The sequence below is a fragment of the Micrasema longulum genome, unplaced genomic scaffold (genome assembly GCF_059751315.1).
Source record: "Micrasema longulum isolate JH-2025_06_02 unplaced genomic scaffold, ASM5975131v1 h1tg000795l, whole genome shotgun sequence".
NCBI lineage: Eukaryota > Metazoa > Arthropoda > Insecta > Trichoptera > Brachycentridae > Micrasema > Micrasema longulum.
This window is the reverse complement of record NW_028277987.1, coordinates 218,296-237,447: the sequence shown is the minus strand read 5'-3', so window position 1 is coordinate 237,447 and position 19,152 is coordinate 218,296. Positions and strand designations below refer to the sequence as shown.

General features: G+C 31.0%; 1 protein-coding gene across 1 annotated transcript in view; it reads left to right on the top strand.

Annotated features, from left to right (window-relative positions):
- Window positions 1-336: 336 nt before the first annotated feature.
- LOC148278992 (uncharacterized) overlaps window positions 337-19,152 on the top strand; it is a 99,768-nt gene continuing 80,952 nt past the window's right edge. Inside the window, exon 1 of the mRNA XM_088230603.1 lies at window positions 337-972. Within this exon, the coding sequence (XP_088086729.1) occupies window positions 921-972 (52 nt within the window). The 5' untranslated portion in view covers window positions 337-920. The remainder of the gene's footprint in view (window positions 973-19,152) is intronic.

The following is a 19,152-nucleotide window of genomic DNA, read 5'->3' as shown; positions in this document are numbered from 1 at the left end:
CATTTTTTAAACTTCATTTGGACATTTTTTTAATCAAAGAAATATTAACTTACACCTGTTAGTAAAAATATGAATTTTCTTTAAAATGAACATCGGCGCAAGATTTGAACAGAAGTTACCAATATTAAGCTCCAACAAGGCTCACACAGCGATGCAAGTAAACAGAGCAATCACAAAAAAGGTTATCTCATTTATTCAACGGCGTTTTTTGGTTGCGAGATATTTTGCTTAGTGGCTTTGATATGATTGCGCTTTCCCGGATTTTAGGTAGTTTGTAGATCGTCCCTACTTCGTTTGATTCCGTTTTTCTCTTGGTGGCATTCGTGTACCGAGTTTAGTCGTCTCTGGTATCCCGAGCGGTACGGACGTGATTGTTTCACGCAGTGACAACCACCCATAAAGATAAATTCTTATTTCGTAACTCATCAGAACTTAAAAAAAGGACACAAAATGTTTATCAAAGTGAAAACGATAATACACAGACAGTTTTGACTATTTAAATTCACAATTTCGTGCGTAAAATAATGGACTTCATTTAAAAAAAGGTCTTCTCTATATTGAGACCCAAGAATGTTTTTTTTTTTTTTATGTATTGAAAGTGTGAGATAAAATTAAAATTACTCGAAGGATCTACGCAAAGTATTGAAAAAAATATTTTTAATTTAATATTATACATATAAATAGTACACCGAGTTTAAATCATTCCATAAATTATAAACAAAAATTGACAGTGGTTAAAAAAGTGGGAGTGTGCATAGTTTTTCAAGTGTGAAAATGGAACAACCTTAATTTCTTTTAATTTTAGAGGATGTTAAGGTTGAATATTCAAGTATTTGACACAAATAATGAGTGAATCAGTTAGTTGACAGAGGCTGTTAATTTTTAAAAATTGTGTCAGGTTGACATGAATACAGTCAACTATGTGTCCGTACCACTATAATGTTTTTTTCCTACTTATGGTTCTATTAACTGGTAAGTATTCAAATTAATTTTTAAATATGTAGTTTATAAAAAAAAACATGTAATTTGCAATGTGATTGAAAATGTTTATCTACAATTTTAAAGAACATGAATCGATAACCCCCCGAAATTTAATAACTGTGTTTTTTCTAAGAATATAACACCGCGATTTAAAATCATTTATTTACGTTTATTTGTAAATACAAGCGTATTTCTTTTTAATAAACTTAACTTCAAGAGTCATCAGTTATCATTATCAAACCATTTTAGTAGCTAATAGTGCAAAGAGCATTGCATTGTTTCATTTCATCATTTATTTTTTATTATTAATTAAGAACATCATCGAGTATCCAATTCATTCTCAATACATCAAAAAACATACATAATAGATTGATTAAATACAAAAAAGAAAAAAAATCACGTAAAATGAACACAATTTCAATTTGGAAATTGCCTTCCTAAGAGAAATCCCATTATAATAAAATATATCGATATCCAAGGCGATACGATTGAATAACACGATTGCTTACCTACCGGCACAACTATTATCAGGGAGATTCTACGTCGTATTAGGTAGAATAACCTGTGTTGCCTTTGTCGAAGATTATCAGAGACAATAATATGACCAAATTCATTCAGAATATACGAATTATAATAATAAGTTGAAAAAAGTGAACATCCGAATGAATATCTCTTCTACTCAACAATGATTGGTAGCCTCGGGTTAATATCTATACTTCCCAAAACACAGATAATCCAAAAACGTTTTCTGCATCTTCTCTAATATTAGGGAATATGTGGTTTTATCTGGTGACCAAACGACGGAACTTAACTCCAAGCGACTTCTTACCAAGAAATTATTCAATGTTTTAAGAACCCGTATATTTGAAAAAAAATTGGCATGCCTAGCATTTTAAGGGAGTTACCGCATAATGATATTATGTGTAGATTAAACGATAACTTTGCGTCAAACAGCACCCCGAGATTCCTGGACGTTGACGCTCGTTTAAGCGTATCTCGATCAAATCTAATGCATCATATCTCAAGTTACATGAAGATGCAGGTGCAATGGACAATGAAATATTTCAGTGTAAAATCACTTTTAAAAATATATTCATTTTAACAAATTACAACAGGGATGGAGAATACCTTAAATAAGGGAATATGGAAGTCAAGGCGTTTACAGGGCTTATGACCTGTCATTGGCTGGTTTAAGTTTTTTTCTCTTGTATTCTCCATCCCTGTTGTAATTTATCTTAATGTCCCCCGAGGGGGTGAAATCCAGTCTTTTGTCTACGAACATTTAGACAAACTCAAATATTGTAATATACATTTTACGTCAATCTTTTCCGGAATCACAAGGCGGACGATTCTCCACTTGATATTTTTTTTTAGGATCTTTACCAGAGAGCAAACATCGAGTCAAAAATACTTGTCCTGGGTTCTTATTCTAGTTCTCGTATATTCTTCTGTAGGAAGTCGACTTATCCCGACTTAATTCCCGTTTTCAAGATATTAATCTAAAAATTGCTATCGAGCCAAAAACAATCGTTCAGGGATCTGGTTCTAAACCTCACAGAACTGTATTTTTTATCCACCTGCACATAAATGAAATAAACCATTATGAAAAATTCACCTTTTAAAATCTCTCCGTTTTATAGTCTAGCAGTCGGCGCATTTATTTGCCTACCGTGGTTGATAGAAATTTTTGTTTTAGAAACAGATTTTTACACAGTAGTAATTTATAGTCCCCGAACTGATATCTTACGCGTTAGATAGATCACCTTTCTTTAATATAACAATAAAAAGGTATGCTGCAATTTATGTGATTTGCAGTGCCCCATACTTCATTGGATGCGGATGTGGGAATTATGATGATGGTTATGGATTTAATAATAATGTGTTTTGCAATTTCAATAGATTTTTTTAAGCAGTCGAAAAATACATTTTTTTTTTAAAGAGTATTAGAAAAAAACTGAATTATAAAACTTGAGTAAGCATAGTTTGTAGTGTGTAGCTTGCCCACCACATACCGCACACCACATCTGAGGACATAAGTCTCCTTAGCGGTGCCCACATACACGGATAATTTGCTTATTGTCAAACGAGAAAAGCTGCCCGAAGGAGCTCTCTGAAATCTGGTAGCCTTAGCATCTTTGTGCTGAAAGAAATTAATCCAGAATTACACAATATGTACTTCATTGGATTGAGAAACAAGATAAGTAAATTCTTCACTGACTAATATTAAATTGATTGGACATGATCAATTTGCCGAAATTATTACAAAACTTTTTAAAAGACTTGAAATTCTTTTTGGAAGACACCAGATTTGTATATCTGACAGGACCTATAACAGGGCCACGGATAGTAGCGAGAAGCTCCATTCGATTATTCTAGAGAAGGGGAAAGGGACAAGACCACAGGATGTGTTCAGAAGATTGGTTAGGATATCCGCAGCAGCTTGAAGGGGAGTCAACAATATTAAAAACAAATAATTTTTGATTAAATTTACCATGACTTACACAATATTATTTTTGGTATGTGTATATATATTTACATATTTATACAACCTCAATATCAAATACATAGATGGCGCTCCAAACGCGCCAGCGAAAGCTTTCCTAGTTTCATGACATATATACAAAAACCAAAAATGTCACCGATATGGATATTCGCTAATAAGCGGAATGGGGAATGTTGTAGAGTACCTCCATAAAAGTGGCCACTTGAACCCAACCTATGACAGGTCATAAGCCCTGTAAACGCTCGAATATCCATAATCTTGAAACAAAAAATCTACCCATCTCTGTAGTGATATAAATAAAAATTACCATGACTTGATAAAAACTGCGTAGTCCATAATTGGGGATAACAGAAAAGGAGTCTATATATTTTTTTGGTAATTTTCAATTTCAAAATGGCGGCGGCAGAGCCAAAAAAAGCGGAGTATAGTTTGTACGGAGCGATCCGCGGCCAGAAAGATTTCTCCTGTAGTTTTCAACCTAGAAAAAAAAACTTTAAAAAAAAAATATACAAAAACTTATAAAACTTCGTATGGAAATTTGTATGAAAATGAGTTTGAATGAAAACTTTCATTTCAAAGCAAAAAATCACAAGAATTACTGTTTCTAAACAAAAAAAAAAGAAAACAATCTTTAATTTCGAACGTGATTTAAAAATATTCTTTTAATGTTTTAAATTAAGAATATATTTAGCTGTTGCAAGTCCGGCCAGTTTAAAAATTATTTTTCGAGAAAAACGCGTCTAAACTTTGAATCAGCATTTAACAATATTATTTTTCGATTTGCCTTTAATCTGCAATGACAGCATCATACATTCTGCGTTTCTAATAACCATTGTCCTCTTTTTCTTTTTTCGTGGATAACTTCAAAGTTTTAGAGTGGCTTTACTTATGAAAAAAATGTTAACGTGGATTTAGGCTTTTTATTTGATGATGGTAAAACATATCACATGTTTCATTTTTTAAAGAAACATACAGTACCATGAAATAATTTGGTGGTATTTGGTTAATTTACCTCTATATTTTTGTTCTTAAGGTCCTTCTTCATTCCCGTTCACAATTTCTTTCTTTTCCAGTGTCTATATGGCTCGACTGTGAAATTATCATCCACTATTAAATATGTTTCTATAGTAGCTATATTTAAATAATACCCGGGGAAAATCTCCGTTCTCTTTCTTAATCTTTCTTATTTCCTCTAGTTTTTCCGTTTTCTCATTGAAGACTAGTACCGATATTGATTAATTTATTTTCATATATTTGTAGTTCTATTTTTCGTTGTATTCGTTTTATCTCGCATACATTTAGGAGCCAAAATTATAAAAATAAAACCTCTTATTTTATTGGTTGGTTGGAAGAAATCTTTATTTTGTAATCTTCTTCTTCTTCTTCTTCTGCAGCCTTATTCTCTCCACTGCTGAATAAAGGACTCTCCAAACGTCTCCATTCCTTCCTACCACCCGCTTTCATCATCCACGTTTAACCGGCAATGTCGTCTACCCATCTTTTCTGTGGCCTTCCAACACTTCTTTTGTTTGCCCACGGTCTCCACTTTATTATTCTGGGTGTCCACCTGCCATCATTTTGCCTCGCCAAGTGTCCTGCCCACTGCCATTTCAATTTCGCAGCACGATCCATGATATCCACGACTCCGGTTCGGCGCCTTATTTCTTCATTTCTTATTTGTCTCTTAGACATACACCGAGCATCTGTCTTTCCATGGATCGTTGCGTGCATTGTAATTTCTGGCTCCTTTTTTGTGTTAAAGACATGGTTTATAGTCCGTATGTTGTCACCGGCAATATGCACGATTCATATACTTGTCTTTTCAAGCATATAGGGACTTGTTTATTTTCAAAAATATATTTAAGTTTGCCGAAAGCAGCCCAACTTAGCCCTATTCTTCTTGGTAACTCCGCTATCTGGTTATCTTTACCAAGTTTGACTTTGTGTCCTAGATAAATATATTCATCAACTACTTCGATTTTATTATCGTTAATGAAAATGTTTTCATTTTGTAATGAATCTGCCAATTCACAAATACGTATACATCTTTTTAAGAAATAAATATACAAAATTTAATTTTATTCCAACGGATTAGTGAAGTGTCCATATTTCTTCATGCTTCAGTACAACATGTTAAATTTTTTTTCTTCTCCATTCATTTTCCAGACCTAATGATGCATGGAGCACTGCCTTGGTATACCACTCGCAGCGTATCTTGATCATTTTTGTTACATGAAGGATGTTCAGTCTTACGCTTCAGGTGCCAGTCCAGGGACTATGAAATATTGAAGTGTTAAAATTCCCTTTTGAAATAAATATTTCACATCAACCATGTCGGGAATCGAACCCGAGACCTCTTTCATGGCAGGTTAAAGCGTTGACCAATACACCACGAGACCGATTTTTGATTGATAATGATAAGTTACTATTTTTTAAATATACTGTATGAATTTCTATTAGAATCCTTAAATTTACATAAATTAGTCACTGATGTAATTTTAGACGATTAAAACTAAAAAAAAATGTAGCTAACATGGAAACAATTCGAAAATATCAGAACAATATCATAGACAATATTCTAAAACGAGATAAGGACAGTTGAGAAAAATAGACCAGAAACTAAAACTAACAGAGAAAACTAAACCAAAAACTCAGACAACCTTTACAAAAGATGTTAAAAATATTATCATGTACAATAGTATATTCATTTTAAAAAAATATATATTTTATGTTGAATTAATGCAATTCGTAAGAGTTTATAAATAAATAAGCCGACAATGGAAGCTTTTTTATGGGCGAGCCTTTAGCTTCATATCGATAGCAAGGAATTTCTCCACAACTAGGCATTATTATTTAATGTTTTGTCTTAGAAAATTAATTTTTAAATAATGAAAATATATTTCGAATATCACTTTAGATTTTGCGGTTTAAACAGGTCTAAAAAAAATTTACTCCCGACATGTTCTGCTATTTTTTTCAACTAAAATACTTAAAATTGTTTTCAATAATATTTTTTTTTAAATAACCAAGGAAAATTACAAGCCCAAATAACGAAGTAGATAAATGCGAAAAATATTTGTATTTATGTGAAAATGTTGTTTATTTGACATCGAAAAACTAAGGTGATTTATGTGTGGTGATATTAATCTGATTTCCACAATACATATTACACCTGTTCTATGATTTCAAACTAAATGGTTTCCCAGCTGCGCGACCATGAATCGTTTTCAGCATAATTATATTATCGATGTAGTGAAAACTCAAATACAAGTATCATGATTGCGTGAAGAAAAGTTTAGTAAATCAAAATGGATAAATCCCTCGAAAGCTGTTCGTTACCTGACGAAACGAAATATTTTAATATCCCGACTAGCTTGATAAATCTGTGTTAAGTCGGAACTATACACACAATCATTCAGGTAATAATTAAACAGATAAATACTAATGTATTTACGTAATATTATACTGGATTTACACACTAAAATAAAACAAATTAATATTTGCGAAATTGAAATTCAAAGCATTTTTTAGATAAAAGTAAAATATGCCATAGTGAATGTTAAGTTTATCGGCCTCACAGTATGATAGTCAGCGCGTTTGCCTACATGCAAGGGGTCTCGGGTTCAATAACCGACTTGTTTGAATTGAAATATATATATTTTTTTTTTTCAAACTAGGATTTTCAAAAGTCCCTAAACTGGTACGTGAAGCGTAAGACTGATCACCTTACCTTCATATTACGAAAAATGATCAAGATACGCTGCGATTAGTGTATCTATGCAGGGCATTATGCACCATTAGGTACGGAAGAGTAAATAATAATGTTGATGAATGATCAGTACAAATTTTATGAATTTATTGACAATATTTGGATAAAAAAAAAAAATATACATAAATATATGTATCTAAATAAATATAGATATATTAATTTTATTTTTTGGAGTGTTGTGGGAAATAAAACCTGAGCCTGGATGAGTGTTTCCTACTCGATGGCTGCTCTCAGGTAAAAATCGTAAATAAGAAAATCGAAAAAAGATAGGTCTACCTCCCTGTGTAGTGGTTGACACGTTTGCCTTCCATTTTTGAGGTCCGGAATTCAATTCCCTGCAGGGTGGACTTGATATAATGTATTTTAAAAGTTTTTTGACTTGCGATTTTTTATCGTTTCTGGATTTTAAAACGTAAGACTGATCAACTTTAATTATTATTAAATAAAGTTACACCGGGTTTAACAATCCAGTGCCCTATGCGCCACTGGGTACGGGCACGGTGATTTTCGTTGTTAGATTTTAATAATTATCGATTAAAGATCCCCTTAAATTATACGAAATCAATAAACATTAACACGGAATTTAAGACTTTACGATTTCAAGACATTTAATAAGATGAATATATAAATTATTGTTTTTTAGTATTCTAGAAAAAATCAAGATAAGAGCTATGCGTTTGGACATGTAGAGCGAATGGATAGCGAAAGAACGGAGAAAAATAATACAACTAGAATGTTTATGGATGCTGAAATAGAGGAAGACTGAGAAAGACATCATGACCAAATCGAACAAATACTTGGAGATGAAGATGTTAAAAGTCGGAATAATTGGCGTGCGTGTATGAGCAGATGTATGAGTTGTAGAGGAAGCGAGATCTGTATGCAAATGTAACGTTCAATCCTTTCTGCCTACCCTTACGGGGAAACGGTGTGAAGGTTTGCTCGTTATTTTTTTTGTTGTTTTTAATTCAAACGATATAAAGCTACCCAACTTTATTATAATTTTATATTTGAATTGCAAATAAGATATTCTAATAAAGCCAATAGCGAAACTTTGAATTGGTCTAAGTGCTGCAATTTATTTTTTATAATAACTTCATTTAAAATGAATATTTTCACCTGCAAAGCACTTCAATAACTGTTTTAATTAGGAATTTTTAATGGAATACAAAAAACCTATCTGATTTAATTATAAGTCCATAATACCATGTGTTAGGTTTATTAATTACATAAATTGTGTTGAATACTCCTTAACTAAATAAAAAAGATGTTTTAAATAACTACATTTCTAAGACAATGGTACCGATATAAAGTACATAAAAATTTCTCCATTTTCAATTGCCAGTCCGGGAATATTGAGAACCGCAGTGAAAGAAACTTTAGCAAATAAATGTTTGCCAATGTTTCACAATGGAGTTCTGGTACTGATCCTTATGAATGGCTTTGGAAAAACAAGGATGGACTAGGCTTAATGCTGTCGGAATGCGATCTACATATCGCTATCTTAAAGCAATAAGAGTAGAATAATGCCAAAATTTCAGATTTTTTTATTTTATTTATTATTTACTATGGTTCACAAGCAATAAAAACTACAAACGACATTGGTAGAATAATCACAATTTGTCATGTTGAGATATTGTTCATCAATTATGTGTGAACACAGCATGCACAAATACAGAGAAAAAAAAGATTATTGTTACGAAAGTTATTGCAATAAATTATTACTCACAGGTTATTGCAAATAATTTTACCTAACTTACATGAGTAACTATTTGATTTTATAAATTGCGCAACAGTTTTCCTTCAATTATTTCATGTATCGTTAAAGATATCAATATCAGAATTACTTTCTACTAGAGATATATATAGATATATATCTATAGTCTGTTCAATATGGCATTACAAGTATACACTGTCTGTGAATTGTTGCTACAAAACGGTGGCACCTGTCTAGTCATTCTAAATATACTTCAAATAATTTGATTCTGTCAGACCCTTTGCACACCCTAAAGTCCGATAATCTCGGAATATGTTATTCAGAGACATCTGATCGTTGCTTTGGGCTGGCAATATGTGCAATAGGTGTCCAAATGTCGAGATCCGTGCTTTATGTGATGCTGGGATAAATATTTTTGACAAATTCAAGAAAGAAGCGAACGCCGAAGCGTTGGTTTGGACACGTAGAGCGATTGAACGGCAAAAGAACGGATAAAAGATTTAAGATGCGAATGTTGATGGTTGCAGAGAACAAAAAACACCGAGAAACACATATCATGACCAAATCTATCAATCCAAGAATACAAAGACAACACGATATTGTGTTCTATCCTCTTCAGTTATCAATGCGAAAACGGGGTGATGGTTTGTTTGTAGATAATATTTTTTTATTGATAGTTATTGATAATACTTTTTGAAAATGAAGACGTTCCCTAAACTCCTTTCAGGGAAGGTTACCTTTCTTTTTTTTTCTTTAATCCGGCAGTGCTTAAAATCTTTCGAGTTATTCCCAATCACTGGAGTACGCAGTTTGTTTCGGTTATAGAAAATTTAACGACAAATTATTTGTTTTTAATATTATTGATTACTCTTCGTGCTGCTGCTGATATCCTAATGAATCTTCTGAACACATCTTGTGGTCTCGTCTCTTTTCCACTCTCTATGATTTCCAAATGAAGTTTCTCGCTACTACCCGTGGCTCTGTTATAGATTCTGTTGAATATACTTATTTGGTGGCTTCAAATAATAATTTTAAGGCTTCTTAAAAGTTTTGTAATCATTTCGGCGAATTCATCACGTCCAATCAATTTAATCCCAGTTAATGAAGAATTACCTTCTATCTTTTCTCAATTCAATGAATTGCATCTTTGTGTTATATCAGCACAAATATGCTAAGACTACCAGATTACAGAGAGTTTCTTTGGGCAGCATTTCTCGATCGGCATCCAGCATTTTTTCTGTGTACGTGGGCACCGCAAGGAGACTTCTGTCCGCGGGTGCGGTATGCGCTGGGCAAGCTGTAAGGCCACGGAATGCGCAGCATTTGTCTTCAATACGACATTTTAAATACATATTTTTGCTAAGCATTTATTGTTGTTTGCTAACATTATTTGTAAGTAAAAAGTACGAGATGTTTTTCACACCTTCAAAGGTGTTCTTGGCTTTTAAATATTCAGTGAACGGGGTATATTTCATGAAAACGAATATAAATTACGTTGAAAGGAATGTCTTGTATCACTCCTACACTCGGGAAATACATTTCGATGTAAGAAAAGTAAGAAAAAACGCCGCGATTTTACATTTTTAAAACCAGCTATTATAAATATATATAAAACATCATTCTGACATGCCTTCAGTTTCAAGATAGAAACGTATATTGTTACTAACAATAGGCTTTTATGGGATGTGTTTTGATTCCCCAATGATTTAATGTTTCCTTTGTAAGAATGTACTCATTCATTTTTGATAGAAAAGCCCTTTTTTGATTTAGTATCCTTCAATATTATGATTTACTTCAATTCCATAAACTTTTTTTATTTACTGTGAGTTAAATTGTTGATTCGAAATAACACACAGACTGTTTGAACATAATTAAAACACAATCATAATGATTTTGGTATAAGCTTAGAAAGTAAACTCTCTTATCGAAAAAAAAATGAATATATTAGAAATAAATCTATCAAACTTCTTGGTTTTATCAATCGAATGACGACGGTTTTCAAAAATATGAATACGATCAAAATTCTTCACTGCTCACTAGTTTGACCCGACCTGTATATGCTTTTCGAATTCGATCTCCATTCTATAGAACTCATATTAACCATATCGAGTCTGTTCAACACTGGATTCTAAGAAAAGCATTAAAAGGATTGCAAAAGGGTTATTATTCCAATGCTGAAATAGAGCAATCTTTTAATCTGTCTCATTAGGAAAACTAAGAAAGGAGATATACATAATATGCATTTTCAAAATATTTTAAACTATACATGATGTCCCATCTCTGTTGTAATCAATTACTAAAACCTTTCAACTTTCCTAACCATGTTACCAGAAGTCGAAATTTGTTATTATTTATCAAATCTTCTACGAGCTTTTATGCCCAAATGTCCAGAAAGTGTCAATTCATCGCACAACTTGGTACTCTTAGGGTTGAATCTTTCCGCCTTTCTAAAATCTCTTCACCATTAATTAAGTATGGAGGAAAAAGGATTGACATGGCCAAGCTCAAAGTTTTGTATGTTGATCGTGTTCTTAAATATATTGTTCAATAAAATTTCATTGCCCTTTTTGTCTTTGCTTTTTGATTTAATGTTGTTTTTGTTCAGTTTCTTGAACACTATTTCTCCAAACAAGTGTTGTTATTGGCTTAAGAAGTAATTTATTAAACAAATAATACCAAAGAAAAAAAAAGAACTACACTCCCATTCAGGAAGATGGCAAAGTCCCAGAATTAAATTTGTCACTATGCGGTAAAAAAATATTATGTAAAAAATATTATTTTATGTAACATAAAGTCACAGTATACCTAAGTGTTGAACAATTTGTAAATTATACATATTCAGTGTAGTGTTTTAATAAAAATATGTACATATGTGCAATCTTATTTATACTTATTTATCTTTTAAAACAAGATAAATAAGTATAAATAGTGTTTCAAGCATTTACTTTGTGTTCAAACGTTTCAATAAATATAAGTTATACTTTTATATAACATCTTACCAACTTTTCTTTGTATACCAGCTTCGAGACGCACTTGTCTCTTCGTCAGATTAATCACACAAACAAATAAATCTCACTTAATACTTTGACTATAGTACTTGAATAAAAATATAAAACCAACGTGCTGATAAGACACATGCTATTATAAATTAAATTAAAATGAAATATAATTGCAACAGAGGGAAAACATTTTTGATAGGGTAACATTGAAGTCTAGGCTTTCACAGGGCTTATGATCTATCATCGGCTGATTTCTGTTGACTTCTGTGAAGTAGAAAAGCTGAAATCTTGTTTGATGTGCGTGAGATTCATCTAGCTGAATTATTTTACCTACTAGACATTGCCTGAAAATACTTAAGACTTTTTCCTTTGTTTTACAATAAATTGAGGTGGCAATAACTCTCTAGAGAGTAAATCCAAACTGTCTACAAACGTTTGAACATAGTGAAAACATAGTTGAATACTCATTTCAATCAAAATTTATAGTGGCAAAACATCCTCATTATGTTTGTCATGTTCATAATACTAAACACTTCAATGAGGATCTGATTCTACAGAGAGGAGTTAATACTTTTTTGTAATATAAAGATTTTGGTATTATTTATGTTTTCGTTGTATAAAAATTATTTACTTTTAAGGCTGAAAAAGCACACATAATAATAAAACTGTAATTATTTTTTAAAATAATTATAAAATACATTATTTACTGCCTTAGATCGGGGAAGTTATCCCTAGTTAGGCAGTTTAGATGAACCACTAGCAAAAATATAAAATAAACTCAATAAATTTGTGATTTAAATAATTCATTGTAAATTGCTGTAATTAATATGTAAAAAATAAATAAAAAATTGTGTTTTTAATTTAGTATTATTTCGTGGAATGAAAAAACAAAACTCTGTTATTAATAATTTAATTAAAATAATACTTCCTGTGCGAGCACTTAATGGAGTAAGAATTTCAGGATATTTTATTGAAGATCAAAGGAACAATTTTCGGATTCTAGTCTCCTTACGGACTCGCGAATTGGAGACACACTGCATGAAATATAAATGAACGAATCTCAGTTAAATAAAATATTGTCTTCGTAAAATATTAAGATTTTTACACCTTCCTGTCTTTGAGAAATGTAATAAAAGATTTCTTAAACTCTACATTTGTCTAACATTGTACATGCTATAATATTATATTGATTTAAGACTAAAATCTGATAAAAAGTAATGAAAACATACAATTTTTCCATTTCAAATGCCGCGCCGTTCTTTCGATATCTCGCTCGCTACAAAAATACATTAAATTGTTTTTCGTCATATTTCCGATAAAAAACTTAATTCTTAATTTTATGTAACTAAAATATAATTCAATATAGGTAATTAATTGATAATTTTTGATGGAATTCCATTGAAATAATATGATTAAATAATCATCATTATAATTATAATACGATTAGGTATATAAATTCTATTCGAATGATTAAACGAATTTCTGGCCTTCAGTTAAAAATAGAACCCAACAAAATATTAAAACAAGATATGCAATCAAAACTTAAATTTTGGGGTACCTCAAATTAGAATTGCCTTGATTCAGAGGCGTTTTGCAGCCCCAGGGTTTTTAACATGTTGGACCCTGACACAAAGGCGTCCGTCAGTTACAATGTTTAAAAGAAAATGGTGAGCAAGTGGATTAGGAGTAGAACTTTTATGTCCCGTAAATTATTTTTGTGACTAAAAGTTTTGTTTCTTTTAAATGTCAAATACCTCCTTATTCAACAATATTTTGAGTTTGTCCAAATTTTTGTAGACAAGGATTGGATTTAACTCCCTGGGGAGCTGTTTATATTAACATACTACAACAGAGATGAAGAAAATTTAAGAGAAGGTAATATGGAAGTCTAGGGATCTACAGGGCTTATGACCTATCAATGGCTGGTTTAAGTGGCCGCTTTACACACACTGTGTAACATTCACCATTCTGCCTATATTTGAACATCTATATTCCTTCAATTCTTTCATCTGTTGATGTTTGTGAAGTTGAATAAAGGTTAAATAAAGGTTTCAGCTCTTTAACTTCACAAACATCAACAGATGAAAGAATTGAAGGAATATAGATGTTCAAATATAGGCAGAATTGTGAATGTTACACAGTGTGTAAAATGCCCACTTAAACCAGCCATTGATAGGTCATAAGCCCTGTAGACTTAGACTTCTATATTACCCTCTCTTAAATGTTCTTCATCTCTGTTGTAGTATGTTAACCTCCTTATTCTTTTTATTTATATATTATTTTTACTTTTCACATTTTTAAATTTATATTTGTTTTAATTTTCTTATTATAACTAACATTTACATTTATAAAATTAATTATAAACGGTAATTTTTTAAAAATATATTTGTGCTTTAATGTTTATTATTATTGGTAAATTTTCTAATTTATATTTACGTTTAATTTTTTAATATTATGTTTTCTAATTTATATTTATGCTTACATTTTTCTGTAAGTTTTCTAATTTAAATCTATTTTGAATTTTTCGACATTATAATTATTATTTGGATTTTTTTAAACACCATTTAATGAAATGAAAAAAATATATGTAAAAAGAAGGTCCTTCCTAAGCACAGGGATTTACTAGCCAGTCGGGACCTAAAACAAAGAATCTCTGTACATTTCAAAACTGTGAAATAAATAACTTGTACTGAAATATAAGTTTTAAATTAAAAACATTTGGTAGACTTGTGCGATTAAGGTTGTTGAGGATTATGAAGCTCCTATCCTAGTTGGAGATTGACAGAAAAAACGATGTTTTTTTTTAGTAAAAAAATAAATATTAGCCTTTTTATAATTCACCTAAATATTTCAATTTATGGTCGCCATTTTTAACGAGTTGTAAGTAGCTCACTATTAGAAAATGGAAATAAAGTTGGGGTAGAGTGGGGTTTGAACCTTGGACCTCTGGCCCGTGAGTCCGCAACACTATCCACGAGACCACAACCCGATTTAGAGTTTAAATGCGTGTTTGTACGACATGGTGAATAAGGTATTACACTTTGCTGTGAAGCGCGAGAGTAACGGCGATGAGAAGTTGAACTGACTGGGTTGACTCGTCGGGCTGACTTGCTTTAGGCTGACTGACTCTAGTCTCTTTATAAATCGCGTTCCTTTGTAGTTCATGTATTCATGGTAGGAACGAAGTCAATGTACTTCAGGACGTTGCTCTTATGTAGACGGGTATATTATGTGCAAGACTGTTAGTCTTGCAAAATAAATTGTATTGTATTCAATATAAATTGATGACTTTCTTCATCGATCATTGCTCTTTATTTCAGTTAAAATCATTGCATGTGTGTGTGTCATCGATTAATGGACTATGCCCCCATACACTTTCACTTATTAATTTACCCAATAAGCACTTTCACTCTTTAATGTGCATCTTCAGACTAGTAAATATTATAAAGTATAAGGATCATTTGCACAAAAATAAATATTATTTTAAGCGCAGGTACATTTACAAAATAAATCGAAAAAGATGCAATACACAATAATCCAACAAAACAAAGAAGAACAAAATGATTGAAAACATGTGTTGGCGGTGTGTTGTAAAGGAGGATTCTGTTCTATAGAATATTATGTTAATACACGTAAATAGAATAACTGAATTCTTGTTAACACTAATTCGCCAACACATGTTTTCAATAATTTTGTCTCCATTAGAGAGTAAAAGCGCTAATTAGTCAAATAGATAAGTTGAAGTCTACAAAGTATTTTAAATTTAATACTGATAATTAAAAATGATATTGATATTCATTTCTCTACAATACCGCAGAGTGTGTGCGGACCAACTACTGCTTTACAAAATTATGACAGGAATGGTTGACTGTACAGAGCTGCTTGGTTTAATAACAATACATGTGCCAGCCAGGATTTGTAGACGGTACCACCTGTTTCATGTACCAATAAGTAAAACATCGTATGTTAAAAATGCTTTTTTTCGTAGGACTTTTTCAATGTACAATACAAAATTTAAAAATATAGATAACACAAACATCACTCTGTCAGATTTAACATTTACACTAAAAATGTATTATGTAACTTAGTAGACACTATAATAATAAATATGTACATCTCCCCTCCCCTCCGTATCCTCTCTTCGAGCATTCTTGTCCTTATCCCGCCCAATTTACAGTAACTTAATGTTCTTAAAATAAATATTTAAAAAATCTTTGATTATTGAGTACGTGAAAATAACATTTTTAAATGTATAAATTGTATGTATTTATTTGATATGTAAAATATTTTCTTTACTAACTTTGTATACTATGTGGAAATCTGTTATTAGTTCTGAGTTTATACACTATATCTGTTTGTTTACTAAAAATATGTATGTAGAACTGTTGATTTCCCAAATAAAATAAAATAAAATAAACAAATAAAAAATAAAATATAAGTTGTTATATCATAACAATATAATTACTTTTCGACCGGCAGATCACGCCTCTTTAAATTTCGGTACATTGATACTCATCAAAAAGAATTACGAATTGAACAAAAAAGTTATTTTTAAAATGAAATAAACGCGTTTTTTTCAATGGCGTGATTTTGAAACAACGGCTTTTTAAAATGGCAAAATTGTGTGATTTCTATCATTTTTATCGGACTTATATAATAAAAAAATCATAAAACTATAATAATTGTATGATGTTCTGCATATTATATTTGGAAACTAAACAAGTATGCATGCTTATTAAATATATTGATATTTTGATGTTTTTTTTAACTTATTATTATTTAATTCAGTACTCACTGTTATTTGGCATACTCTTAATTACTAAAACTACTTGACTAAAATTGAGACCTTAAAAATTGAGCACAAAATAACACTGGGAAACATACAAGACGACGACATAATATTAGTCAAAAATGCTGACATACACAAATATAACACCAGACAACAACAACACTATCATATTGAAAAAGCAAAGACAAACACAGGACAGTCAAAAATACTACATAATGGACTTAAACACTACAACGACTTACCTTACTACTTGAAAACTTTTACTGGAGACAAATTTAAAATCAATCTGAAAAAGCACATGATGACTGAACTAACTAGACTAGACGAGACATAAAATGACTAGACAATATAAAATTTCTAATGTAACCCTAACGGGTTTTTTAAAATTGTAAATAAATAAAAAAAACATTCTTACTTTATAAACCATACTATCTCAAATACGTTATTGTTTCATTTTATACTGATTTTAATGATTTTATTATTTTGTATATATTTGATTATGTATGTAACTAAATTCGTATGTATTATTTAAATTTTAACATTCGTATAGGATTACATTTTTGTTTATTTTTTGGGATGATATTGTTTATTATTTAAACTTTATTTTTCTGGATTGTTATTTTTTTATTTATATATACGCTTAATGGAAAGACACAATGGTTAATAGTAGACTTTGTGGGAGTGGAAGCGGGAGAGAGGTGTTTATAATTGAATTTGATTCAGTGATCGTTTGAAGGAGGTAACTTGTTATCAAAGAAATCAAGACTGGAATGTTTGTTGGCAGACCTAAGAATTCTGGGCATAGGGGAATGAATAGTTAGTTTCATGGTTATCGGTATGAAAGAGTAAGTTTTGCCTGAGGTTTCTAGTTGGGATATTTAATTTTACTGAGCACAGTAGTTCAGGCGCATCAAAAAGTGAGTTGAGAATTTTAATTAGGACTATAAGGTCGGATTTATTTTGACGGTCTTGAAGAAGTTATTTTATTGCATCAATGTTTTAATAATTGAATTTGTTTTACTTTGTAGTTTTTAGTGTCGTAAGTTATTATGGTTCAACACGGGCATAACAAAAAAAGTCATAACAAGTTTATGAATATGTAAACGAGAGTAATTTTGAATCAATAAATAAATAAATCAATGTACCTGAGGCAACGCGATAATTAATTTTAATTAAAAATCTTGTTTTTGGACGCTTGTTTGATAAATACCTTACGTGTACGAGTAACTAACCCTTCGGGTTTAATAAATTAGGCGACATTTTTCAGTGCTCAATTTGAGAAGTAAACATTTTCCTGTACCATCGCGGACATTCATACTCGATCAAATAATCTGTTGCGCAACTTTGAATATTATGGTACCTACAAATATCGCATTATCGCTGTAGGCGTTTTTTAAAGAAAAATAAAGCTTTTTTGAATATTGTATACAGTTCTGGGTAGGAATTTTATTTCCCGATTGTCGGTACTTTACTCAGTTGACAATTCAAACTTGATTAAAGAGGTTAACATTGTCAGATCAAATCTATTTAAACCTTTCAATGAAAGGTAGTAGGTACATTTTAAAGCAAAAAAAAACTTTGGTTTTCGCATCATTTCATTAAAAATAGGTTTATTTAAAAAAATCTTATATAACATAATATTTTGAGATCGTCCAAATGGTTGTAGACAGAATAACATTTAAATGAAGGAAATACAGAAGTCTCATAATCTGGCATTGGCAGGTTTAAGTAGGCACTTTAAATATTGCTTAGGTAACATTTACCATTTTACCTACGTTTGAACATCCATATTTTTCGATTCTTCCATCTGTTCAGTTTCTGTTCAAGGGAAGTAAAAAAACTAAAGCCTTCATTTTTGTAAAACGATTCATTAAATAAATTAATGCCTAGACGTTCGTATTTTTTTCTCCATAATTTTCTCTGTGTCTGATGTTATTTGTTAATTTGGAAATCTTAATAAAATATTTTTTTTAAAATCGAATCGTAGCGAACCTAGATATTTTTTTTAATGTAAAAGGTGAGATGATCTGTCTAACGCTTCAGGTGCCAGTCCAGAGACAGATAAATTTTGCAATATGAAACCACCATTAAAACAAATATTCCCCAAGACCTGAACTTGAGGCCCTAAGAATGAGGAAAAGAGGCTGACTTGAGAAGAGAAACCTTTGATTTCCTTTTTCAGGATTTTGACCTGAATCTAAAAATTTTGTAGTCAGCTAGTACAGGTTTTGGTTCTATTTCATACAGAAAACTGTATTATTTATTCCCCTGTATATAAAATATAAAATGCTTGACAAATTTTGAGACTAAAAATTGAACGCAAAAACGCTTTGCGAAATAAACGAGACAATGACATTACAATAATCAAAAATGACATTCGCAAACGTCAAACCA